This window comes from Ambystoma mexicanum, chromosome 3p, assembly GCF_040938575.1.
Source record: "Ambystoma mexicanum isolate Mex_15411 chromosome 3p, UKY_AmexF1_1, whole genome shotgun sequence".
NCBI classification, from domain to species: domain Eukaryota; kingdom Metazoa; phylum Chordata; class Amphibia; order Caudata; family Ambystomatidae; genus Ambystoma; species Ambystoma mexicanum.
This window is the reverse complement of record NC_090925.1, coordinates 962,132,117-962,159,211: the sequence shown is the minus strand read 5'-3', so window position 1 is coordinate 962,159,211 and position 27,095 is coordinate 962,132,117. Positions and strand designations below refer to the sequence as shown.

The window sequence follows — 27,095 nt, the reverse complement described above, 5'->3', positions numbered from 1 at the left end:
CGAGTCTGGCATAGCACGACGTAATTATTCTGCTTCAAAAATCCTGAATTGTTTCACTTAGGTATTAGGAACACTTACCTGTGATTTGGAGCTGTGATTTCATTGTAAATCCATTAACACCTCCGGGTCGTGGCCAAATACCTTCCATGTCATGGGCTGGGGTAGAACCCTAAAATGGAAAATATATTTACTGCAGACTACAAATATATTCTCACTTTATGGTACAGCATTAAAATCTAACATTTTCTAATTGCTGTACAAAACCATCCGAGGTGCAAAGGAAATGCATCTGTGGCAATGCCACTACTCTTATTCCATAGACTCTCCAATAATCACGTATCACTTTGCAGTATGAGCAACTTCTGCTGTTTAAGAGAAAATACCATGCAATCATGACCTTTGAGTGCCTAGTCCCAACAACCTCTTGCATCGATAGCAAACACATGTCGGTTTCTTAGAAGGGACACGGGCCTGTAGACAAACAGGACCATATGTGGACAGGGGAGGAAGGGTGAATGTTGGTAAAGGGGGGGGGGGGACATCTATAGACAAAGAGTGACAGAAGAACCAGAAAGGAAACATTTCCTACTCTTATGGCCAGCTCACTTACGTTCACAACATGTGAAAACAAATTACCAAGCAGGAAAAACTTAGACAATAGCAAACAAAACTTTGAAAGGTAAATGGAGGACAACGGTTTAGGTGTACTTGATCAACATTTTTTTTACCTTTTCCAATTTGACCGAATTTATTTTGGTCGTTTGTTTTGCTCTAAAATGCAGGGGGAGACTCCCGCGCCCCACCCACCTTAACATTTATGAGATACATTACTCACCGTAATCTTATTTCTGATGCTTGTATCTGCTTAGATTCACATGCTATGCATAGGCCGACATCTAGTGAAAGCTGCAGAGTATTACAGTTTTTTGTTTTCGAAACTGGAAAAGGGACGTCGACAGGGCGTGCCAGTAATACCATCCCTAGTGTGACATCCACTGTACCCATGGACCTACACGCGTCGAGGTCCCTCAGATCGTTTTGTTCTGACATGAGGTTGCATGAAGTGTAGCGTGAGCACAGTTGTATCCAAGCAGATACAGGCATGAATCTCATATAACATCTATGCACCTTCTCTTCGGGGAGGAAGGTTGGGCGCATGTGAATTTAAGCAGATATAAGCATCAGAAATACAATTACGGCGAGTAATGTATCCCTTCTGAGGCTTGGGGAATCTGCTTAGATCACATGCTGTGCATAGATTAGCGAGCAGTGTTAGGTCGTGGGTCATGAGAAGATGCAGCAGCAAATAGAAGTTTTAGAACCGCTTGCGCCACCTGTTGGTCTTGGACTATGTGTCAATGCAGTAGTGCTGAGTAAAAGTGTGTACTGAGCTCCATGTAGCTGCTTTGCAAATGCTGTCTAATGGGAAATTCGCAATAAAAGCCAGCGTAGCTCCAGTGCTCCTTGTGGAGTGAGCTCTTGGTGTTAATCAACAGCACAATTGAATACCAACTATCCATCTGGAGATGGCATTTTTAGAAATGTGGTCCCCTTCTCTGCCTGGTGCTATGGAGACAAACAGTTGATCTGTTTTCATAAGCCGTCTGGTTTTGTTTACGTAGTAAAGGAACACTCTCCTCACATCCAGTGTGTGGCGTTTAACCTCAGCTGAGCTAGTTGGTCTCTGAAAGAAAGCGGAAGCTCAATAGATTGGTTCACATGGAATTTAGAAATGAATTTAGGGGAGAACTTAGGATGAGTACGTAAAACAATTTATCTTTATGTATGATAAAGAAAGGGGGAAAATACAATTGGGTACTTCCCGATTTTTTGGTTAAGGGGGGTTAGCCTTCCAATGAGAACGTAACAGTACAAGAAAATACACAACAAAACCTAACTACCTCTCTGAGCCCGCCAGGTCTGCTGGCTGTATTATACAAAAAGTGTTGTCTGCTGAATTAGTCACAGCACTTAGGTCCATCAAAGCCAAAGTTTAAGATGTAGTAAAACAAATCTTATTAATATTTTAGTACATCATTCTACAACTAAAAACATTATTTTGACTCTGTTTCCACAGGACACATTACCTAAGACAACAAAACATTTATCTTCAATTCAGAAAACCCAAAATAGTGCTTAATAGTGGGGTTAGTACGTGTCAGATATTATTTCTGTACACAATCTGACTTTTGAAACCATCAACTCCTTTATGATTCAGTCAAAAAAGAAGTTTTTTTGAACCTATTGGTGAAGAGGCAGATTTGAAAGAGACTTTTTTTGGACAACTTTAATTTGTGACCACCAGATGTGTCTGGTGGACACAAATGACATTTGTCAAAGAGTTGTGCATTTTCTTGTACTGATAAAGTAAGTGTCCTGCACCGACAATTCTTGTAATTCACTAACTCTTCATATGGAAGTAATAGCCACTAAGAAGGCAGTCTTGTATGTCAGGTGTTTAAAGCTTGACTTATGCATAGGCTCAAATGGGGGCCCCATGAGTTTTGCTAGTACTACATTGAGATCCCATCCTGGCGGTGGGTTTGAAATAGGAGGGTGGAGATTCTCGACTCCCTCCATGAAAGCCTTAATGACTGGAATTTTCCACCATGATACCTTACTCTGAGAGGTGGTATAAGCTGATAAAGCCGCCAGGTGAACCTTTATAGAGTTGAATACTAACCCTGAGTCTAACAAGGGGAGCATATAGTTGAGAATGTGTGAAGGAGCACATTCTTTGGGGTTTATTTGTTTAGACTGGCACCAAATTACGAATCTCCTCCACTTGTTGAAATAACAGTGTCTAGTGTTAGGCTTTCTTGCCTCTTTGGGGATATCCATACACTGCTGTGGTAAATTAAGGTGTCCGAACTCTATGATTTCAGGAGCCATGCTGCCAAGTTCATTGAGTGTGGTAGAGGGTGCACTGTTGTTCCCTCATGTTGGGTTAACAGGTTCGTTAGGTATGGGAGTTTGATGGGATTGTACATCGCCAGCTTGCGCAGATGTGGATACCGTGACCGTCTTGCCCACATAGGAGCAACTAGGATAAGCGTCATATGTTCTCTGTGCATCTTGTTCACTATCCTGCTCATTAATTGGGTGCGGAGGGGGGTCACGTAAGCAAATTTCCCTGACCAGTTCATCCATAGGGCGTTCCCCTTGAGAGTCTGGCAGGGGAACCTGGACGTGAAGTCTGAACATTGCCGTTTTCTCCTGCAGCGAACAAGTCTATTGTGGGGTAACCCCATTGAGAGAAGATGTGGTCTACGACGCCCGAGTCTAGTTTCCACTCGTGTTCCTCTGGTAGGGGATCTCTGCTCAGAGAGTCTGCTAGTGTGTTGAGTACCCCTGGAATGTGTTGAGAGGATAGGGATATTCCTCGTCTGAGTGCCCATTTCCAAATTTTCTGTGCCAACTTGGACAAACTTGGAGAGTGTGTGCCCCCCTGTTTGTTGATGTAGAACATCGCAGTTGTGCTGTCCTTCAGGATCTGAACCGACTGGTTGGTCAGCTGCACTTCGAATGAGTGCTTGGAGTACTGCTAATAGTTCCAGCAGGTTGATATGGTTCTGTGCAGTGACTTGGGTCCACAGACCATGTGCTGTGTGGTGAAGATAATGAGCCCCCCCCAACTGGAGAGTGACGCGTCTGTTGTGACAATCGCTTGTGCTTCCGGATCATGGAAGGGTTTTCCATTTAACAGATTTTCTCCATTTAACAGATTTTCTCTTGACCACGCTTGAATTGGTCGCATGAGCAGACTTCCGCGTGGGACTAGATATATGCACAATTTTTATTTTATTTATTTGTTACTCGCCCAGACCCGAGGGTATCACGGCGAGGTTGCAGATGAATTCTCACATTTTTATACAGTGTTGCAGTTACAAACAAATAAAACAAACCTTTATACGAAGTTGCACATTAAGTCTTAAATCAAGTTTCAAGTACTAAGTACAATGGGCCAAAGTAGCAAATCGCAATTCATTTAAAAACACTAGTTGCGGGTGTGAAAGTGCCCCCTGGAGATACATGTGGCCCATAGGTGCTGGATTTAATGTTTCGGTTAAACGAAAGGAGGTGAACCTGTAGCGTTCTAGTACTGAGGTAGAATGGGACTAGATGGGGTTAATATTTGTTGAATAGCCAAGTTTTCAACGCTTTCTTAAATTTTAGTAGGGAGTCCTCATTTTTGATGCTGAGGGGTAGTGCGTCCCAATGCGATGGGGCTAGGACTTTGAAGCTGCATCCTCCTGCTCTACTGTATTTGTATTGAGGTACTTCCAAGAGGGCCAGTTTGCTAGATCCAAGTGTCCTACAGGAGCTTTTTTTTCTTGATAGTGTTGTTGTGGTAGCTAGGTGCTTTGTTGGTGATGCATTTATGGACGATGCTAAGTGTTTTGAAAATGATTCTTGCTTAAATTGGCAGCCAATGATTTTCTCTTCTGATGCTAGATATATGTTCGGATTTTTTGATACCTAGTGCAGCTCTAAGGGCTTTGTTCTGTAGTAGTTGGATTTTGTTTAAGTTAGTTTTAGAGGTTCCTAGAAAGAGGATGTTACAGTAATCCAGTTTCTTTAGGATCCGGGCTTTGGCCAAGGTAACGCAGTTTGTAGGGGTAAGAAATTGGCGACTGAGTGCGATGAGTTTTGCTGTGTAGGCTGTGGATGAGGAGAGGGCTGCTATTTGTTTGTGCATAGAGAGGTTAGCATATAAACACCAAGAGTTTTGACTTGTTTGAGTACTGGGATTCGTGTGCAGACAATGTTGATATGGGAGTAGTCAGAATGAAGGGTGCTTATTCTTTTTTGAGAGCCCACGATGAGGACCTCCGTCTTCTCATCGTTGAGGCAGAGGCTGTTTAGAGCCATCCAATTTTGAATTATTGAGTATACTTTGTTGATGGTGTGGGTGTCTTGGGTGTAGTCACCTGTAATGGGGATGAGGATCTGGGTGTCATCTGCAAAGTTGGTGTAGATGACATCAATATCGTCTAGAGACGAGAATACAAGTTTAGTGTATGCATTATAGAGGGTGGGGGAGAGGCAGGATCCCTGGGGGACTCCTATGGGTACTACTATAGGGTCAGCTGCATGATTTCCGATGGCAACTCTGGATGTGCGGTCCGTTAAAAAGGATTTGATTCACTGGGTGGCGTTGTTGGAAAAGTTCAAATCTTTTTTTTAGAGTGTCACATAATTTATCATGGTCTACCAAATCAAATGCTGCCGATAGGTCCAGTAGCAGTAAAGTGGCTAATTTGCCAGAATTTCTGATAGAGTCCAGTTGGATTTTCAAGTCTAGAAGGGCTGTCTCCGTACTATGGTTAGGCCTAAAGCCAGATGGTCTAGCTCCTAGTAGGTTGTTGTGTTCGAGGTGGGTTTGTATTTGATTGTAGGCTATTTTATCAATGATTTTAATTAAGAAGGGGACAGTCGTTATAGGCTGGTAGTTCGTGGGCACTAATGGGTCTAATGTGGGCTTTTTCAGTAAGGGGGTGACCCATGCCGCTTTGATGCTGACTGGGACCCGATTGGTGTGGAAAGAGGCATTCACAAAATTGGTAATTATAGGTGTCAGGGTAGGGGCACATAATTTAATTAGATGCGCCGGAAAGTTGTCTCCTTTGCAGTTTGACGCTTTGAGTTTGGATATAGTACTAAGTACTACAACATGGGAGACTGGTGTGAAGTTGAAGAAAGGGGTGGTGTCTTCTATGTTCATAATGACCTGGTTAGACGTGGTGTGCTTGTCAGATAGGAGATTTCTTTTGAAAATGATTTTGTTTTGTAATAGCTTGATTTTTGATGCCAGGGCATCTTGGATGGTGGTGCACCATTCTTTGCTTGGTTGGACTGGGTTGATTATGGGGATCGGATTTTCCAACTCCTTGAGTATGGTGAATAGTTCTTTACTATCTGAGGATGCATTGCAGATTCTGGTATTGAGGGCCTCTGCTTTATGGGCAATGATGGCCGATTTGTACATTTTGTTTGCGGAGTTGAATGCTTCCATGGCTTCTGAGGTGTGGGTTTTATTTAGCCGGTGTTCGAATGATCTTTTAATCCTTCGAAGGGAGACCAATTCCTCATTAAACCAGAAAGAAGATTTTTTGTCTTTACGTTTTGTTTTGTTAACACAAGGTGCTAGGGTGTCAATTGTGCTGGTAAGACAATTATGATAAAAGTCGCCAGGGCACAAGGAATTTCAGTATTGATCTTATTGGTGTTGAGAGAGATGGCTAGTAATGGGTCGAGGTTTTCTGCTGTAAGTTTGCGGATGTTTCTGGTTAAGTAGGATTCCTCTAAGACAATTTTAGGAGGGTCTGGTTCATTGGCCAAGATGGTGAAGTTTATACCGTGATGATCTGACCAGGGTACCGGGTTTATGGAGTCAATGGATACTAAGGTGTTAAGTGGTAGTATCCAGTCCAAGGTTCTCCCTTTTGTATGGGTAGGGGCGTTCACAAGTTGTGTGAACGCCATGTCTTTGAGGGCATTGTGTAGTGCTTCGGCTTTGTGGTCTTGGGTATCATTAAAACCTAGATTCAGGTCACCTAGGACTAGGCATTTTATGTTTGGTTTTATAAGTGGCGTTAGCAATAGTGGTATATCTAATTGTGGCTGAGATTTGGCGTTAGGTGCTCTATAGATGGTTATTATGTTTATAGTTGTTTTATGGTTCGTGGCTAGTTTAGCTAGTAGGACTTCATAACCGTACAGGTTCTCAATAGGGCAGATTCTTATTTTGAGATGGGTTTTAGCAATAATAGCTACTCCGCCATCTAGCGATTTCATTCTGTCCGTCCTAAGGATGGTGTAGTCTGGAGTAATGGCAATGGAGAGGGAGGGTCCGGAAGCTTGGTGGAGCCAGGTTTCTGTCACTATAAATAGGTCAAGTTGTTGCTCCGTGATATAGTCATGTATTTCTATGGCATGAGCGGGTATAGACCGTGCATTGATAAGGGCTGCTTTGATGTGTATAGTAGGGGATGGCTCTTGGACGCGAGGAAATGGGGGTGTGTTAGCGGACCCTATGATAATGGGTTGTTGTTTGGTTTTGGTGATCCTTATGGGTGGTTGAGATTGGGTCACTGGTGGAAGTATGCTTCCTAGGATGGTAGAGGTGGTAGGGACACTTGTGCTAGGATGGTTTAAGAGTCTGGATCTGAGTCTTTGGGTTCTTGTGAATCCTAGTAGAGGCGTTTGTTTAATTTGCTTGATTTTGGAGGGGTCTCTACTTGGAGAACAGGTAGTGGTGAAGGTCCGTGATCTAAGTCTGGTGCGTCTAAGTGAGCTGAGGACCGGAACAGTTGTTTCAGGGATTTTATTAGTGGTAGATGAGTAATGTGTAGTGGCTTTTGGATCCCTAAGTGGTCAGTTTGACCGTTAATCAGATGGTGCTGTTGGGAAAACGGTTTGGGGGGAGGCAGGAAGGGCGTGGGACAGGGGATGGGGCGGTGCCGGGGGCATGCTGCTCTAGAGAGGCCATTATCATGGATAATAAAGTGTGAGCCTGTACAGGGAGTATCAAGTGGTACAGTGCAAAAGGGTACCATCATGAGTAATAACCAACCTAACATAGTTTAGTTATAAAGCAACTGTGCACCTATGTGCTAGAAAAGGTGGCAGTAGCAGGGCTTACTAAGCATTGTACAGCAATCTAAAATGCAACTATGCACCTGTGTGCTAGGAAGGGTGGCAATAGGAGGGCTTACTAAACATTTTACCACACCTAAATGCAACTATGCAACTGTGTGCTAGAAAAGGTGGCAGTAGCAGGGCTTACTAAACATTTTACAACATTACTTTTGTTAAGAGGCACAACCTAACCCCATGAGAGTAAAATACCTTTACATATACTTTCTTTTAGACTGGCAAACAGTGGCTAAGGAAGAAAAGATGTTAACCATACTTTTAAGAATAGTGCATCACACATTCAATATCAGTAAGAACTTTTGTAACTGTTCACTCTTAGAATTACAGTTACCCACCAACTCTTTACAAATAAGTAAAACACGATTTCTTTTCTAGGTAGAAGTTCCCCCTTCAAAGTCTTTCCCTTTCTCTTAGAGCATGAGTGTTCTCAGTGGCAGAAGGGGGGGTCACTAGGACTAGGGACCAAATGGCAGTGTTAGAATAAGTTATTTAGTAGCAAAAATTAGAGTTTCCTTAGGAAAACTGGCAAACAGGCGAGTACTTTACTTCTAGGGCTAGAAGAGGGTCCAGAGGCTTCACAGAAGACACCCGAGGAGGATTCTAGCAGTGGGACTGGGTGCAATGGATGAGGGACCTCCCAATCACAGAAAACACCCCAGGACTACACAGAAATCCCAACAGGCTTAAGGTAAGTTGATACCCAAGCCAACACAGTACCTCAGCAATGAAGAAGAGATTGCAGCAGGAGAACTTCAGGGACTGCAGCCAAATATCCGGTCAGTGGATTTCTTGTCCTGGAGACTGAACACAAGACCTCAGAAGGGACTTTGGAGTAGGGATCGATGAAGAAGGCTCTAGGCAAGATTTCTCTCGTGGCTGAATGCAGTTCTGCGGATTTGGCGCCTTTTCAAGGAGCACAGAAGAAGACAGAAAATCGCGGTTGAATTCTCGTCATTTAAAAGGTCCAGCACTCTTGTGAGGGGACTTTTTGGCCTGGATTGGTGCCTCTGGAGATACACCAGGATGCCCACGAAGTTTCAGCGAGATTCGGAATTCGGAAGACCGTGCACCGCACAGTGGCTGGAGGTCCCAGGGTATTGGGGTGTTACAAGAACGCAAGGTCGCAGCAACCCGTGGGATAGCTCAAAATGCAGGTCTTCTAGAGCCTAGTGAGTCTCACCGGGCTCTGGGTTTGGGTCGTCAATTCTGGAGACCACAGGTCGATTGGAAGGAAGGGCTGCAGCAGACTCCGGTTACACAGCAGGCTCTCCGGTCGCTGGAAATCATTCCTGCTGCTTTTCCTTCGTCATCCTCTTCGGTTTTCTGTTCAAGCTTTGCGTACGCTTAACTGGAGACCAGCTTGATACTGGGGTATTTGCCGAGGCATTTTCTGCACTCTTCCATGGAAGGGAAGGCCAAGCCTGTTCTTGTATCTAATAAAGCTCCTAGGAACTGTTTTGATGTGCTTGGTAAAAGACTTGATTTTTTCTCGTTTATCGAGAAGCCCAATTGGAAGAGAAGATCTATGGTTCTTTGCACTTTTAGTTTGCAAAGATGGGGAGTCTCTCCTGTGATCAGCCACTCATCCAGATAGGGGTACACTGGGATTGCTTCCCTGTGCAAGTTCGCCACCACCACCGCCAGTACCTTTGTGAATACCCTTGGAGCTGATGCTATTCCAAAGCGCAGCACCTTGAATTGGTAGTGCGGGTTTGCTACTTTGAACCGCAAGAGTTTTCTGTGCGCTGGGAGCATTGAAATATGAAAATAGGCATCTCTGAAATCCAATGTTGCCATGTAATCCCCCCATTTTAGAAGGTAATTACTTCTTGTAGCGTTGTCATGCAGAACTTTTGTGGCTTTACATAAGATTTTGCAGGGTGCAAGTCTAATACCGGACGCATTGTAAGATCTTTTTTTGGTACAAGGCAGTACGTTAAATAAATACCCTTGTTTACCTCGTATGGCACAATCTCGATGGGGTCCTTGAGGAGCAGCACGCTGACCTCTTCCATTAAGATGAGTTCTGCTTTTGATGTTTTCCTTTGGCGTGGAGGGAGGTTTGGTTTTCCTAGGAGTTCCACGCAATAACCTCCCGCTACTGTCGATAACACCCACTTTTCTGTGGTTATTCCCTCCCATGCGTGGGTGAAGTTTGAAATTCGCCCCCCTAGTGGGGAGGCATGAGAGGGGACCAGTAACTGGCTGTCATTGTTTGGGAGGCATGCCTCCACATCTGGAAGTGGAGGCTTTCTCTGGCCGCGGCCCCTGCGCTGGCCTCTAGGATAGCCATGGGACGCTTGACCCTGGTTGCTGTTCCATGAAGAATTCTGGTTTTGTCCATAGCCTGAACCTCTTTGGGAGTTTTGTCCGCGAAAATGACAAAAATTGTTTCCGCCCCTCTGCCCAGTTTGTTTATTGGTAAGTTGGCCAAGAGATTTGAGAGTTTCATACTCCTCTTTGGCCGACTTCAGAGCATCCTCCACTACTTTGCCGAATAGCACATTTGGCTCCACTGGCATGTTGATCAACGGTGCCGCTGTCTCCAGTTTAAAACCTGATTGGCGAAGCCGAGCAGGACGCTTGAGAATGGTTCTTTCTGCAATTATGCATCCGGCATTGTCTGCAGCGTCAAGGTTATTCTTTAACAGACTGCTGGCAGTAGCTTTGTCTTCAGCTGCTACAAGGGCAAGTTTACTTCTTAGAGGCTCTGGAGCAGAATCACCAAGTGTCGTGATTTCGTCCCATTTGTTGCAGTCATAGCTCGTCAACAGTGTGGAATTGATGGCGATCCTTGCTTGGTACGCTGCCGAAGTTGCCACCTTCCTACCCATGGTGTAGAGCTTCTTGTTCTCCTTGTCTGGGGGAGCTTCTTAAGAGGCTAGGGGGGTACCCACCCTCTTCCGGGTAGTTGTGACTACTAGTGAATCTGGCTTAAGCTGTCTTCTGATATATAAGGGATCAGATGGTGCCGGCCGGAATACTTTCTCCATTCGTAGATTGACTGCCCTGGTTTGATTGGGCGTTTCAAGAGAGTGTTGGATCCTCCTTTGAACTGACTTTAAGATGGGTATAAACTGCGTGGCCGCTTTATTGTCCCCCAGGATGTCCTCTGCAAAATCTCCGGCTGAGTTTCGTGGGTCTCAATTAGAAGTGCTCAGCTACTTTGATTAAGAGATCATTAAAGACTGGCTGATTATCCACTGGGGAACCAGGTAAGGGGGAGCCTTGTAGAACTGGAGAGTCTATAGTGTAAACCTCTGACATTATCATCATTACCATCATCCCCAGCATAGTATTCATCCTCCTCCTGATCTCCCTCTGTGTCTGCATGCATGCATGTCATAAAGATCTGCAGTGCGAGACCTTTTAGTTGGAGGCTGGGATGAAAACAGGGGTTGAATAGTGGAAGACCTGGGCTGAGAGCTTGAGGCCTGATCAGTTGGAGGTGTATTTTGAAAACTTTCTAAGCATTATGATTTTTTTCAACAAAATCTGCAAAGAAAGACATTCTAGACATAACTATGTCTTCTGATGACCACTTAGCTGAGCTGGGGAAGACCCCAGAGTACAGTAAAGTAGGTGTTTGGGTTAGATTATGTAGGGCCCCAATTAATGGACACTCCCCCCTCATTTTGTGGGACATACTCCCCCCCCGCCCCCTCTCCTCTTGTGGGGCAGTTAGTATGTCCTCCACCCTTTGAGACTTTTCATTATGGATTTTTTTCTGGGACTTGTGCTTACGATCTGGGCTCTTAGAGGAAGATTTTTTGGAATTAAAACCTCTAATAAGGGTTTCTGGGACATGTTTTTGAATCGGGTACGATAACCCTGAATCTTTAGGCTTCCCTACCGGTTTTGGCGAAACTCGTCGAGTTTCGGCTCTGAGAAGGACCTCCGCTGTGTCGGCCGACGTTCGGCATTCAGTTGTAGACGTTTCATGGGCGGCGTCTTTTGTCTTATGGCGCCTGTCATGAGGCGACTGACTTGGAATGCCCAGGGGACAGGGAATCCACCAATCTGCCCCAAGACACCGAATCTCGAGTTTGTCTGGCAGAGCCGACACATTGCCGCGGTTTGTGTTTTTAGTGTGGGAAGATGTAGTGCTCTTGCCGCCGGTGTAGTCCCCACAACAGAGCCGCCGGCCTGTCTTCCAGGGTCGGGGGCTAGCACTTGGGAACATGACTGTTCCCAATCACCCTCGCCGTCCGAAAAGGCGGCGGCGCTGCCGTCACTGAAGGCTCCCTCAACCTCCATGGCTGTTTCGGCCTGAATGGCGTGATGGGCTAAGCGCTTCGTTCTGCGATCATTAAGTGTCTTGGGTCGAAAGAGCTTACAAGCTCGACAGTGCCCTTCGTCATGGTCGCGGTTTAAACAGAGGTTACAGACCCTGTGTTTGTCGATCCACAGAAACTTTTTATTAGTCTGAACAGAATTTAAGGAGTGTCTAATCCATCTCTGTGGAAGGTAGCCGGGCGATGAGGGGGAAAGGTAGGAAAAATACATTGTAAAATAACCGGCACCCACTCTCCCTACTGTAAGGGCCTAGAGTTATGGTTAAGTTGCTAAACTCATCAGAAGACCACTTTCGGCAGCTTATAATTTCGCTCCCCCTGGAGGAATCCTCAACAAACTTTGCAAAAAAAGTATATGTCCTGCTCTGATTTTTTTCGGCAAGTCTGGCGAGGTTTCGTGCAGGGGGGGGGGGGGGGCAAAGTTATAGAGGGGGTTCCAAAACCTTTTTTTCCAATAGACTGAATGGGTAAAAACTTTGCGCACGGCTATAGGCCGAACGGCTGGATGGATTTTCACCAAATTTGCGGCAAGAGCGGGGGCTTGGGTCAGAAAGCGTGCTCTTTTGTGTTTGGTGGAATCCAGTACTTTTGTAGCAAAGAACTGAAATGTACGTCGCAAAAAATTAGTGATATCTGGGTCAGCTCAGCGGACCCATTTGCCTGTTGGCTCTGCGGACAGAAGTGTCATCGGCTTGCAGTATGCCGTGGTGTGCGCGAAGAGTGAACGTGGCCGGTGGTTGGCTGGAGGGAAGCGGGCCGTGCGTCAAAGTTTTTGGGAAACGCTGCCATGGTGTATCGGAGGACAGTGCAGCGCAGAAAGGGAGTGACAAACATTATGTACGGCATGTGGTTGTGGGAAGAAGGGATGGAAAGGGTGGGTTAGAGAAGTGGTTCAGAGATGAGTGATTATTAGGTGGACAAAGACGGTGGTGTGCCTGCAGTATCCGTGCATACTACACCAATTCGCCGGTCCCTCCACAGGTGACTACCATGTGTGGTGAATGCAGGCATCCTTCGTTACAGCACGATAGCTCGTGCCGCGACCTCTTACCGTGCTCACTGGTGGTACCTGAGTAGCAGACAGGGAGTGCATTGTAAAACATATTACGCCATGTGGTGGTGGGAAGAAGGGATGGAAAGGCTGGGGGAGCGAGAATTGAATCATCTGACATGTCAATAGGTGGACAAAGACGTTAATGTACCTGCAGTGTCCTTGCATACAGCGCCAATTCACGTATCTCTGCACAGCCGACTCCCATGTCTGCTGCATGCCAGCAGGCTTCGTTACAGCACGATAGCTGGTGCGGAGACCTATTTCTGTGGTGAATGGTGGGAGCTCAATTGCAGAAGGGGAGTGCTTTGCACATGACATGTACGTTATAAAATAGCTTGTACTCCGGTGTGCTGCATGGATGGAGGCCTTGCACCGACAACTATGTGCTGTGGTTGCATATAGGTTTCACATTGTTCCCTTCTGTGTGTGGTACGTCAGCATTGTATAGATGGTTCATTGCATGGGTTTGTTGCTTCTTAGCACATCCTACAGTGTTTAATCCATGGCTGCAGCTACTGCAGTGAACAGTTGTGCATTGAGTCCACTGAGAGCAGTGTTGTCATACTGATAGTATCGAAGAGGGTAGGGATGAAGTGCACCTTCTTTGTGCATGGATATTGCAGTGTGTGAAGTGGACGCAATGCTTCAATAGTGTGTGCATAGAAGTGGAGAGGGGCTAAACTGCATAGAGAGCTAGGAGATGTACTGTGTGAATGAAAGTGGGGCATGGCTGCAGCCCTCCCAGGGGTGAGGTCCCTCGGGTCCGACTTCGCCCTCTGCGCTTATGTGGTGACTGGTGGTAATAGGTGATGCTGCTCGGAACTGCTCCTGCGTGGAGACTAGGGGGCATGAGTATGCCAGCTTGAGCACATGATCCCCTTCCAGACACCTTCTCCCAATCCATGGTACCCGTGGGATGCGCTGTCCCTGGAAAGCTCACCTCTTGATTAGTTTTGGCGAGCACTTTGTCCTGCTGCTTCTGGCATGGGCGCTTGTATGATCTGGACCTAGTTCCTTCACTGGTCCCTTGCACTGGTAGTCCAGTCCTGCTGCGACTAAGCCACTATACTACAGCTAAGTGTTCCTGTTTGCCCTTGTCTTTCCTCGTCTGTTTTTGTTGTATTGTAAAGTTTGTTGTCTTGTATTGCTGTCCGTTTCGCTTTTGATGTTTGCTCTTTTGCTTTCTTCCCTTGCAGGTGATGTTGCCGCCCCGGCAGAAGCGGCAGAGTTCGAGGCGGCAGGCGGAAGGAACGAAGCTGCAGCGGTACAGTAGCTGTTAGTTAACTAGGGGGTGCGCAGGGTTCAAATGAGGTGCAGCCTAGGACAGATGTTCTAACCTGGTCCTTTTTCACAGGGTCAGGGTATGTGGATGCAGAGCGCGTTGATGCGGAGTCGTGATCAAGATTACTGGATGTCAGGAGAGGAGTCTACAGATGAAGCGATGAAGCACCCATTTCCTGGAGGTGAATATGCAGGAGAACGCCTGGTAAGTAAATTGGTACAAGCGGCAGGGAGCATCACGTTGCAGGCGATTGCATAGTAACGCGAAGCACCGGCCTTAAGGATGGAGCAGCTTATATAGCTGAGCTTCTGAAGCCAGGCCCACCAGGTTCAGCCCGCCTGCCACACCCTGCCACACCCGATGAGTCAGCACATGAAGGCCAGGCCTAGGGACCCACACCCGATGAGTCAGCACATGAGGATGTTCTCTGGAATAAAGGCCTTCAGCTCCTGAAAAGTTCTTGTAAAATAAAAGCACTCCTGCACTGAAATAAAGTAAAAGCACTCCTGCACTGAAATAAAGTGTTCCTGCTCACATCTCTATATGAGCCTGGCGCCAAAAGCACCAGGACTGAGTCCAGCCAGGGCCCCTATGTGGCATAAGTGAATCAAGTGACCCATTGCCCCCATCGCTAGATGGTTTGGTTTTTGTGTTCTGGGGCCTGTGGCCATGACAATTATGTTGCGATGGGTGTGTGCAATGCCTAGACTATTGGGTGCATGGCCAAAGGCCGCAGGCCTTGCACCCAATAGTCTAGGCCTTGCCCACACGCACCACAGCAATGCAGTTTACACTGCATCTGTCACAGACTCTGCACCTTTACAGAATGGTTGTCAAGCACATTGTAGACTTTATAGAGCACCAGCAGTCAGCTGACATGCAATTACTGTTGGTTGGTTGGGTTGGCAGTAACACCATCATATGTGAATGAAAGTGGGTAGGGGTGCCAGAGGCAGTGTTAAGTTTGCAGATTCTGGAAGAAGGCGATTCTTTCTATGCATTGCCATATAACGGTGCCAAGCTTGGGTAGGAGTGCCGGTGGCTGTGGTATGTGTGTGGATTGTGGTACTTGGTGACATGTTGCCATGCATGGCTGAATTACGTTGCGGTGGGTTTGCCCACGGCCTAGACTATAGGGTGCATGGCCAAAGGCCTTAGGCCATGCCCCCGAAAGCCAAGGCCTTCCCCACACCCACTGCAGCAATGCAGTTTTGACTGCATCTCTCAGAGGGTGGTCACCTTCACAGAATGGTTGTGGAGCACATTGTACTCTTCATAGAGCACCAGAAGTGTGCTGACATGCATACATTGTTGGTTCCATGGGTGTGGTCATTGTTGGAACATCCTACGGTTTTCGGTGTATGGTTGAAGATTGTGCAGTGAAAAGTCTTGCAGTGTGCCCACTGGATGCAGTGTTGGAACACTGTCAGTATGGAAGAGGGTAAAGTTGAAGTGAATCTTCTATGTGCTTGGCCATTCTGGTTTGTGTACCTTTCTGGGAGTAGGCCCAATGTTGTGAAGATTGTGCGGTTTGGTTGCCAGTGGCATAATACTTTGTGCATGGAAGTGGGTAGAGGTGGCGGAGGCAGTGGTATGTTTGTGGAATCTGCTGTTACATGTTACCATGCATCGCTGTGTTATGGTGTTGGGTAGAAGTGCTGCTGCCTATGTTACGTTTGTGGATTGTGGTTTATGGCCACATGTTCTCATGCATGGCTCCATTATGTTGTGATGGTGTCGGCAAGCAGTACACTCTTCTGTGCATGGTCAAAGGCATAATGGGTGCTGCTCTGGACGATTTTGGATGCAGACATTGTTTTTTTTTCTCCAGACCTTTGTACGGAAGGTGCTTTGGAAGCACACACGACATGTACTCTGAGTGTAAACCGGTAAATATGGAGTGCGGTACAGAAACAATAGTTTTGAATACAGACTTCCTGGCTGTGATTGGTGCATGCATGTGTGAATATTTCACAATCCTCAATGAAGGAGTGCTGGAAAAAGAACAGTGGAGAGAGGAGGACTGTCCCTGCAATCTTTAACTGAACTTCCGACTGCACATGCTTTCAAGTGACAAGACACTTTCAGGCTGATTTTGTAACGGTACCTATGAAGTGTTGTGCAGAACTGACAGTGTTGGATGCCAACGTCTTGGATGACATTGATGGAATGGTGTGTGCCTATTTACCCGAACCCAATGAAGTAGTGGTGGACCACAGATAGTGGAAAGGGAAGGACTGCTCCTGCTTTACTGGGGTGCGGCCGTCGCTGTAATTTGGGAAGTTCACGAGCCAAAATCTGCGCTTCTCACCATGCTGGCCAATGGACATGGGACCTTGGGGATTATCCAATTAGGTACTGTGGGTGTGGTTCACAGGAAGGGGCGGTCATACTGTTCTACATTACTGTGCCTAGTGAGGCTGGCTGACATGGCAAAATGCATTGTCTTGACTTTGGGTGATGCCTTTGTGATAGATCTGCACAAGTATGCCCTGGAAATGCACTTTGATGGCATTTCGGTTTGGAAGGAGTGGACGCATTGTGGAACGCTGTCTATGAGCGCAGTTGCACCAACATACATGCACTTTGCAAAGACCTGGCCACTTTTGCTACTGCCGATATTATTGTCATCCACTACGGTGGCATGCACATGGGTTACTTGTCTTGTTTAGGTTTGTTCCATTGACTGAAGAGGTTGCTAAATGTAGTGAAGAGGCCTTTTTCCACTGCCAAGGTGCTTTTCTCATCCATAACACTACGAAGAGTATGGGACAATGCTCCTCGATGTTGTTCTGAGCCAGAGGCGGCAAGGTGTCTCATCACATATCGGTTTTTGGCCGCTAGTGGGATGTTCTTCTGCAACAATGACCTTATCATTTGTGGAAATGCAGAGTTTTTACAAGCAAATGGCATTTTGTTGTCGCCCATTGGTAATGCGGTTTTGCTTGCCCGTCTACAAGATACAGTAAACTCTTCACCGCAACAATGTCAGCACAAGAAAACACAAAATAAAATTAAAAAATAAATAAATAAAAAGGTGTTTCTGTAGAAGCATCTTTAAAAGTAATTATAGTTTTTAAAAAAAGGCTCTTTACAGAGCCGCCCCTTACAACAAACTCCCTCCTACCCTGTTTGCCAGTTATTACCTCATGCCCGCAAGCAGCACGAAAGCCACATCTGGGGATTTTGAGGGAAGGGGCCACGGAAATAGGACTGTGGGGAATGTACAATCGGGTGCTCAGGGTGTGCGTCACAGTACAAGGCGGCAATAGTTTTTTCCATTACTTTGTGTAGTGCGGCTGGCAGACATGGAAAGACGCACAGTTTTCTTATTGGGTTATGCCTTTGTGGAAGATCTGTTCCTGTATGCTCTCTGAAAAGGCATTTGTGGCAATTTTGATTTGGAGGGAGTGGAGGCTTTGTAGTGCAGTGTCAATGCGTGCCGTTTCAATGGTGTGCTTGCAGAATGTCGACGCGTGGCCACTTCCGCAACTGTACATGTTGTGATCGTGCACTATGGAGCCTAGTTTTTGGGTTCCATGCCTTGTTCACGTGTGTACTGTCAACTGAAGGAGTGAAGCGCATTTTTCACACTGCCAGGGTGCTTTTCTCATGTATACCACCAAGAATAGTATGGCACTATTTCAATGAATGTTGTCGGCAGGCAGAGGTTGGAAGGGGTCTTAACAACAGAAGCATGTGTGACTTCTTGAGTGCTGCTGGGATGTTCTCCTGAAGAATGACATTGGTTCCCGATATATACACCTTTTCAAGACAAAAGCATGTCTTTGTCGTCCAGTGGCAATGATATTTTCTTTTCCAATCTACAGACTGCACTGAAGACCCTATTGTAAGAATGTGAGCTAAACTACAAAACACAAAAATAATTCCAAAAACAGAAAAAAAATGGTTTCTATGGAAGCACCTTTACAAAAAAAAAAAACTGCTCTTTTCAGATCCACATCTACTAACGAAGTCCCCTACCCTGGTTGCAATGTATTCTCCCACTCCCGCGTGTGGACAGCACAACAAGTCTGCAGACATCGCAAGACTTGCAGGGTTGCATGTGTCACATATGCCCATTTTGCAGATGGCGGCCTGTGGAGGCTACAGGATTGCTCAATAAGGTTTCTGGGTGTGGTTTGTACACACAGACTTTGGTACACTGTATTTGTCGCCAGAAATGCAGAAGGTGCAGTTATGGCTGCGTGTTTCAGGAGCCACAGCATACACTTTTTGAGGGAGTTCTGAATACATGGATTGAAAATGAACAGAAAAACACTGCCGTGGTTGCTCATTTTGCATTGTGTCATGTGTATTGTTAATGCTATGGAGTACCTACAATGAAGTGACTGATTTTGGTTTATCAGTGTGATACTTTGGTGACGCGCGACAGTGTACACATTACTGTTCTTCCGTGTGAAGGGAAAACTACACAACATGTTACACGACTTTCAGCGCCGTTTGCGATGAAGGAGGCACTTGCCCAGGTCATGCATCTGTTTCCGATCTCCTGCATAAATGTTCATCGCATTACGCAGAGACAGATGTGCCTGCGTTATTTTTCATTTGCTCCTGCAATGCAGAAAGCGCAGTACATTGTGAAGAAGTCTATTTCTGCCTCTTTACGACATGTGCCAATGTCGTACTTCACAAATGTGGAATATGACGTTTCACTGCACAAAGAGTTTTTCCCACAAGTAGCGATTCTCTTACTATTGCCGCCCTTCCGATTTCTGCACGCAGTATCCAAAATGACTTGCTGCCCTTCTTGGCAGTACAGGAAGAATTTTTGTACTAGGCTTTGCGCACTTAAACTCTTCAAAATGCACTGCAACACGTAAAAACACCTCTTTACAGCGAGCCCTTTCTATCCGATTCCACTACAGTGTTTTCCACAGTGCCACAGCTCCCTTTATTTAGCGCACATTCTGTGGAGCGTATACATTGCGCGGCACCCTGCATCCATCCATTGGTGAACTCTGAAAGGAGCTTTCTTTACTTAACATTTCTCCTTTTCCAGTTGATTTATATTTATTTTGGTCTTGTAACACACGACACAGAAGGAACAGTAGGCAAGGGCCGGTACGGAAGGGGCAGCACTTAGAGGGATAACATAGGGGATGTGCACAGAGGTAAAAGTTGGGTGGCCCTCACTTAAATAGGCGACAGTCATTGTCATGCTCCTGGACAGACCCTTCCCAACCACTTCCAAGAAGCTTCCCTCTGTAGAGTCACAACGTCCTTTGCCCGCCAAGGATCTGTAGCGCAGCATATGGTCTGCAAGGATGTTATAAAGATCTGCTGCCCTACAGAAGTTTCACTGTTAACCACAGCAGATTTAGAGAATGCTGTACATGAAATTACCCTACTGCATTGTTGGAAGGGCAGTACCCTGCCCACTGGTCCATTGTGCTTCGGGGTTACCAGCACACAGAGGATTCCCTGCACATAGCTGTGCAACAGACAGACGTGCGCTCCCACACCTAATTAAAAGTGAATTAAAATATGCAGCCATGCGGCCAGTACTAAGTCTTACAGATAACTGCTCTGTGATTGCACATACGCCGGCCAGGTGCAGTCTCCCTAGGAAACCTCAATATTGCTTACCTACAGTCATCTCGGACAGTAATGTGCAAAACAGACTCACCATGCCTTCTTACCACAAAAAGAAACCACTCGCACACTCACCAACACTTCACACGTACACCATCAATTTCTAAGATGCACTGGCACTATTAGGAAAGGGAAGGGGTAGCACAAATGGATACATACATAGGGGAATTTGGGCTTTCACCAGGTTCGTCACGAGGGCAGCCAAGGATTCCGTGACAAAACGTTAACGGACATTATGGTTCAGTTGCCGTACCAAAAACCTATCAGCTTTACACAAAACACTATGCTAAAGCCTACTAAGTGCCTACTAAAAACCTACCAAACTCAGTGCAAAAACATTTGCTACAGGGACGTTACAGTTACTTTGCAATAACACCCTATCCACACTATGGTTACAAGTAAAACCAAAGAACACCAGAAATTAGCCAGTTATGGTAAACTAAGCACTGTGCACTGCTAAAACCAACACCCATGACATGAAAGATGACATCACAGGACTGGCGAATTTCGGGGGGTTTCGGTTTTACTTGTAACCATAGTGTGGATAGGGTGTTATTGCAAAGAAACTAACGTCCCTGTAGCTAAAGTTTTTGCACTGAGTTTGGTAGGTTGTTCTTAGGGTAACTGAGGCATAACGTCCGTTTACCAAAGTTTTTTCACTGCATTTGATAGGTTTTTAGTAGGCACTGTAGCCAGAACCTTCCTTAGCATAGTTTGAGGAAAGGGGATAGGTTTTTAGCAGCGCAGTTTAAGCATAATGTCCCTTTAACAATGTTTTTTGTTAGTGAATATGACAATGCATTACTTACAGTAAAAGCATTTCTGATGGTTGTATCTGCTTAGATTCACATGCTGTGCATAGTCAGACATCCAGTGGTCACTGCGGAGTATTGCATTTTGTTTTTCGTAGTCGAAAAGGGGATGTCGACAAGGCGTGTCTGAAACACTATCCCTATAGTGACGTGCAGTGTACCTACAATCCCTCATGCGTCGAGGTCCCTCTGTTCGTATTTTTTCTGCCCTGAGGGAGCCTAACAGACCTGAGTGAGTTCAGAAAAGAGAGAGAAAGGTAAGGATGTCCATGTTCCTTCCATCCGAGCGGGGAGGAAGGGTGGGCGCATGTGAATCTAAGCAGATACAACCATCAGAAATGCTTTTACGGTAAGTAATGCATTGTCTTCTGATGTTTGTTAATCTGCTGAGAATCACATGCTGTGCGTAGACTAGCGAGCAGTACCCGGAGTTGGAGGTGGGTTGTGAGAAGGAACAGTAGAAAAAAAAATGTCTTAACACTGCTTGGCCCACCTGGGAATCAGATCTAGAGTGGGCATCTAGACAGTAGTGTTTTGTAAAGGTGTGTACAGAACTCCAGGTTGCCGCTTTGCAAATGGACTCCAGAGGGACATTTGCAATGAATGCTATGGAAGCCCCAGTGCCTCGAGTAGAGTGTGCTCTTGGCTTGAAGGGTAGTTCTCTCTTAGCAAGAGTGGAACAGAGAATGATGCATTGTACAATCCATCTAGATAAAGTGGATTTTAAAACTGCATCTCCTTCTCTTCCTTGCTACCACCGAGACAAAGAAGTGATTAGTCTTTCTCAGAGGTCTAGTTCTTGCTATGTAAAACATGACAGCCCTGCGTACATCTAGTGCATGTAGGCTCTTTTCTCCCAAACCTGAAGGGTTCTACAAGAACGTAGGTAGTTCTATTGATTGGTTGACATGGAATTTAGAAATGAATTTTGGTGCAAACCTAGGATGTGTGCGTAGAACCACCTTATCTTTGTGAACTGTTACAAAGGGGTCTAGTATAGAGAGCACCTGTAGTTCACGCACTCTCCTAATGGAGGTGATAGCTATTAAGAAAGCAGTTTTAAGAGTGAGGTTCTTAAGGGATGCTTTGTGCATGGGTTCAAACGGCGAGCCCATAAGTACCACGTTTAGGTCCCATCCGGGAGCTGGGTTAGCTATAGGAGGGTGTATCCTCTTTACTCCCTCCATGAAGGCCTTAATAACTGGGACTTTCCACCATGACAATTTGTGTTGAGAAGTGGTGTATGCGGAAAGTGCAGCTAGATGAACTTTAATGGAATTAAAGACCAGACCTGAGTCCAATAAGCGAGTCAGGTAAAGAACAATCTGTGTGGGAGAGCAGTCAACTGGGTTGATGTCCTTATCTCTACACCAGATGACAAATCTTTTCCATTTGCTGGAATAGCAGTAACGAGTGTTAGGTTTTCTAGCCTCCTTAAGGATGTCCATGCATCTTTGAGGGAGTTGTAAATGTCCAAATTCTATGACCTCAGGAGCCAGGCTGCTAAGTTCAGGGTCTGTGGGCATGGGTGTAGTGTTCTGCCCTTGTCCTGTGACAGCATGTTGTACGGGCAGGGAAGTTTCACTGGAGGTGATAGAGACATTTCAATCAAGTGAGCGAACCATAGCTGCCGGGCCCACATAGGGGCCACTAGTATCATGGTAACTGGTTCCTGGTGCATCTTGTGCACTATTTTGTTGAGAAGGGGAGTCGGGGGTGGGAGGGGAGCGTAAACCAATTTCCCTGACCATGGTATCGATAGACCGTTCCCCATGGTTTGGTTTCGGGGGTACCCGGAGGCGTAATCTTGGCATTCGGAGTTCTCCAGAGTTGCGAACAGATCTATTTCTGGGAATCCCCATTGTGTGAAGACGTCGAAGACGAGGTCTTCTTGTAACCGCCATTCATACTCTGCGGGCAGAGGGAAGTCTCTGCTGAGTTCGTCTGCTAGCAGATTGAGTTCCCCTGGTACATGTTGCGACAACAGGAACATGTGTTTGAGAGCCCACTTCCAGATGTTCTGGGACAGCTTAGACATTCCTGGAGAGTGAGTGCCCCCTTGCTTGTTCAGATAGTACATAGTACATGGCTGTGGTGCTGTCTGCGAGGACCATAACTGTCTTCCCTTGCAGGTGTGCCTGAAAAGCCTTCAGTGCTTTGAAGACCGCCAACAGTTCCAGCAAGTTTATGTGTTTGGACGCTACGCTCGGAGTCCAAACTCCGTGCGCAGTCTGATGGGATAGGTGAGCCCCCCCCCCATCCTGTGAGGGATGCGTCTGTGGTTAGAGTGGCCTCCACTGCGGGGGTGGCGAATGGTTTTCCTATTACAAGGTTTTCCTTCGACCACCACCATAGCGAGAGAACCAAGGCCTACGAGACCACTACTAGATCGTCCCATTATCCGCTGGCCTGACACCACTGGCTGTTGAGCCACTTTTGCATTGGGCGCAGTCGCGCGCGAGGTACCAAATCTATACATGACGCCATCATTCCTATCAAACACATTGCTTTGCGCACAGTCACCTCTCGACCGGCCACATATTGAGGGATCTGAAACTGCATATTTTGGACCCTCTCGTTGTTCGAATTAGAGCCCCTAGGAATTGTTTGATCTGGCTGGGCTCTAGGCTGGACTTCTTCTCGTTGATGGAGAAGCCCAGTTGGAACAAAATGTCTACAGTCTTTTGGGTATTTGAGAAGCAGATTTTATAAGAATCCCCTGTTATGAACCAATCGCAGAGGTAAGGGTATACCGGGATGGACAACCTGCGCAGGTGGGCCGCTGCCACTGCCAGTACTTTCGTGAATACCCTCGGCGCTGACGCTATGCCGAAGGGTAGCACTCTGAACTGGTAGTTTTTGCCTTCTATCATGAACCCGAGGAATTTTCTGTGCGCTGGCAACATTAAAATATGAAAGTATGCATCTTTCATTTCCAGTGTTGTCATGTAATCTCCCTGCGAAAGTAGGGGGATTACTTCCTGTAGGGTCACCATGAGAAATTTTTGAGGTTTGACAAATTTGTTCGCTGGGCGCAGATCTAGTACAGGGCGTATGGTTAAGTCCTTTTTGGGTACAAGGAAGTACACTGAATAAATACCTTCCGTTACCCGTGATAGAGGCACGACCTCTATTGCTCCTTTTAGTAGCAGTAATTCCACTTCTTGAAGAAGAATGGCGAGGTGTTCCGATGACAGGCATCGTCCCCTTTGGGGTCTGTACTTGGGGGACCGACTGAATTCTATACAGTACCCGTGGGCTATAGTTGTTCTCCAGCATGGGGTCTGGCATGGATTCACATGCTCATGAATATTCCCCGTCGTCAGGCTGGGAATCCTCGGTAAAGAAAAAACCAGTATCAGTTTCGTTTCTGATCTGTCTTTCGTAGTAACAACCAATCACTGGTCTCTGCGTCATACTGACCACAGCCAATGACTGCCCTCTACCTAAGCACCGCCTCTGGCAGCCATCTTCAGATTTTTACCGCACGTTCATGTGTTGGGATCCTCGTGCTATTGCTCTCGAGCGTTAGTGCTATTTTTTCACGTTTTTTCTCAAAAACTTCGTTTTTTCGGTCAAAAGAGCCTCAAGCTCCACCGACTCACTATCCGATCAACGGGGACCCGTGTCGGATTCGTCTGCGCCCCTCAAGGGTGAAGATTCGTCGAGCTACGCTTTTGGAGGACTCCAGAAGTTTCTCAGGCCCGGTCATGGCCCAGGAGAAGGGAAGCTCGACGCCCGGAAAGCTGTTCAGGGTCTGCCCTGGATGCCAGCTGCAGAACGTCTTCAAGGAGGACGAACACTCCTTTTGTCTCTACTGCCTACATGAGGACAAGACGCACGTGGAGAAGGACTGTGCGTTTTGCGGCAACATGTCGGAGCGGACCATGAAGGACCGCCATCAACGTCTCGCCAACTGGCTAGAAGGGAAGAGCCCGTCCGGCGAGAAGAAGAAGAAATCTGAGCGGTCTTCTAAGCCCTTTGAGGACGCCCCGGCGACGGGGGTCCAACATAAGGCCAAGCACCGCGAGTCCGCTGGCACCGGGAGCGCCGAACGGTCGGGCTCTACGGTCGCCAGGCAGGGCGCACCCTCCCCGGCACCATCAACCACGAGCCAACGCTCTGGGTCGGGTAAGAGGAAGGCCGAGCACCCGGCGAAGCTCCTGGAGAGGCCCCGGTCGAGCTCGAAGGCCCCATCGGAGGGGGAGCGAGGCGGTGTCCCCCCCTCAAGGATAAGGCGGTGAGCGCACCTAAGGTGGTGAAGGCCTTAATCCATCCGGCCAAGCCCTCTATCGAAACTGTCGCGGCGGCCCTGGCTCAGCCTGTGCAGGCTACACCAGTGGTGGCGACCTCGGGGCTCAGAGTCTCCCTGCCACCTCGGAGGGAGTCATCTTTTGTGCCCATCGATAGGACCCCCGTGAAATCCCCCGTGGGGAAGAAAAAAGGGGGACAGGGCGTCGTCGTAGATTCGGCCTCAACCTCGGAGGAGGAGCCGGTCGAAGTCTTAAGCCACGGCCTCGGCGTGGAAGAAGACCGACCCGTCGGGATGGATCCCGACGCAGGTGACGACATCGTCGAGGGTACCGACGGGGTCCCTGATCGCCCGTCTGATTCCCCTCTGCCAGCGCCGCGAGACAACTCGGCGGCCATTTTGTTGGCTATACAGTCCTTATGCTCAGAGATCAGGACGAGACTACCGTTGCCGACGGAACCTCTCCCGTCGGGGGACCCAGAACTGGGACCTTCTGGTGTTCCCCCTACCAAGAAAAGAAGGATCCACCCTCCGCCTCCTTTTCAGCCGTCGCGCCCCTTCCAGCCCTCCTCCCCGTCCACCCGAGGGGATGATACGGGGACTGACACGGCAGCGACGGGTACGGACGACGAGGTATACGACGAGGATGTACCGTCGTCGCCTCCCACCAGGGCTTCTCCGCCCGACGAGATTGGATCGTTCCACTCCATGATCTCCAGGGCATCCGAGCTTTTTCAACTCTGCCCTGAGGAGAAGAAGAAGGAAGGTTTCCTTTATCAGCGGCGCGAGGCCAAGAGGAAGAAGGTCCTCTCAGTGCCTCTATTGGACGACATTTGGGATGAGGGCCTCACCCTCCTCAAGAACCCTTCCAAGACGCCAGCTAGAAGAGACCGGTACGAGAAGAAGTACCGGGTCCCGGACACGGCCCCCCTGTGCCTCCGGGCGCAGCCTACCCCGGACTCAGTCGTCTCCGCGGCGGCCAGGAAGAAAACGGGGGGGGGGGTGCGGCCTCCACATCGACTTCCCCACCGGACGGTGAGGGAAAGAAATTGGACGCTATGGGACGCAGAGTCATCTCGTCGGCAGCGACGACGATTAAAGCGGCCAACGCCTTGGCTATCGTGGCACGCTACGACAGGGAGCTCTGGTACAAACTGGCTCCCCTGCTGGACTTCCTGCCGGACGACAAGAGGACAGAGGCCCTGGAGATCCTGCAGGAAGGTGAGGTGGCGTCGGACCACGCCATTACCGTTGCGACGGACATCGCCGACACTGGGTTCCGCCAGTTGGGCAACGGCGTTTGCCTTAGGCGGCGTGGATGGCTCAAGGCTACGGACTTCCGTCAAGACGTTCAGACCAGAGTCCTGGACATGCCCTTCGATGGGAACAACCTGTTTGGCAAAACAGTGGACGATTCCCTTCAGGCCATTAAAGCGGACACTGAGACGGCCCGGGCCCTGGGAGTTCTGCAGCAACGACGGACGCCCTTTCGGAGCAGCGGAGGCAAGGGCGCCTCCAAAGGTTCCGGCGGCGGTTTCTCCACCTACCGTCAAGCGGCCCGCTCGTCGTCTCAGGAGGCCTACAGAGGACGAGGCAAGTCTGGCGGACTCCGCCGTCGTCGCCAAGGAGGTCAAGGCGGCAAAGCCTCGTCCAAGCAGGATTGAACCGACTGTGGGGTCGGGCCCCCACCGAAGCACCCCGGTGGGAGGCCGGCTGGCGAGCTTCGTCAGCGTGTGGGAGTCCATCTCCACCGACCGTTGGGTGCTGGACGCCTTGGCCCGGGGCCACGCGCTCGAGTTTCAAAGAAGGTGTCCACGCGTCCCCCCCGTGGCCAGGAAAGAACTTCACGTCCCTCAACTTCTCCTGGAGGTAAAGGCGATGCTCAGGAAGGGCGCCATCGAACTCGTCCCAAAGAGGCTTCGGGGCTCCGGAGTGTACTCGAGATACTTCCTCGTGAAGAAGAAGACGGGGGGATGGCGCCCCATCCTGGACCTGCGACGTCTGAACAAGTTCATCAAGGCGCAAAAGTTCTGGATGGTCACCCTCCAGCACGTCCTGGGTCAGCTGGAGGAAGGAGACTTCCTGTCGTCGTTGGATTTGGAGGATGCCTACTTCCATATTCCCA

General features: G+C 47.8%; 1 protein-coding gene across 4 annotated transcripts in view; it reads right to left on the bottom strand.

The window, feature by feature from the left end:
- ITCH (itchy E3 ubiquitin protein ligase) overlaps positions 1–27,095 on the bottom strand; it is a 2,968,415-nt gene that overhangs the window by 2,888,083 nt on the left and 53,237 nt on the right. For all 4 annotated transcript variants that reach the window (XM_069652264.1, XM_069652266.1, XM_069652265.1 and 1 more), the window contains exon 2: positions 79–169. In XM_069652264.1, the coding sequence (XP_069508365.1) occupies positions 79–169 (91 nt within the window). The remainder of the gene's footprint in view (positions 1–78; positions 170–27,095) is intronic.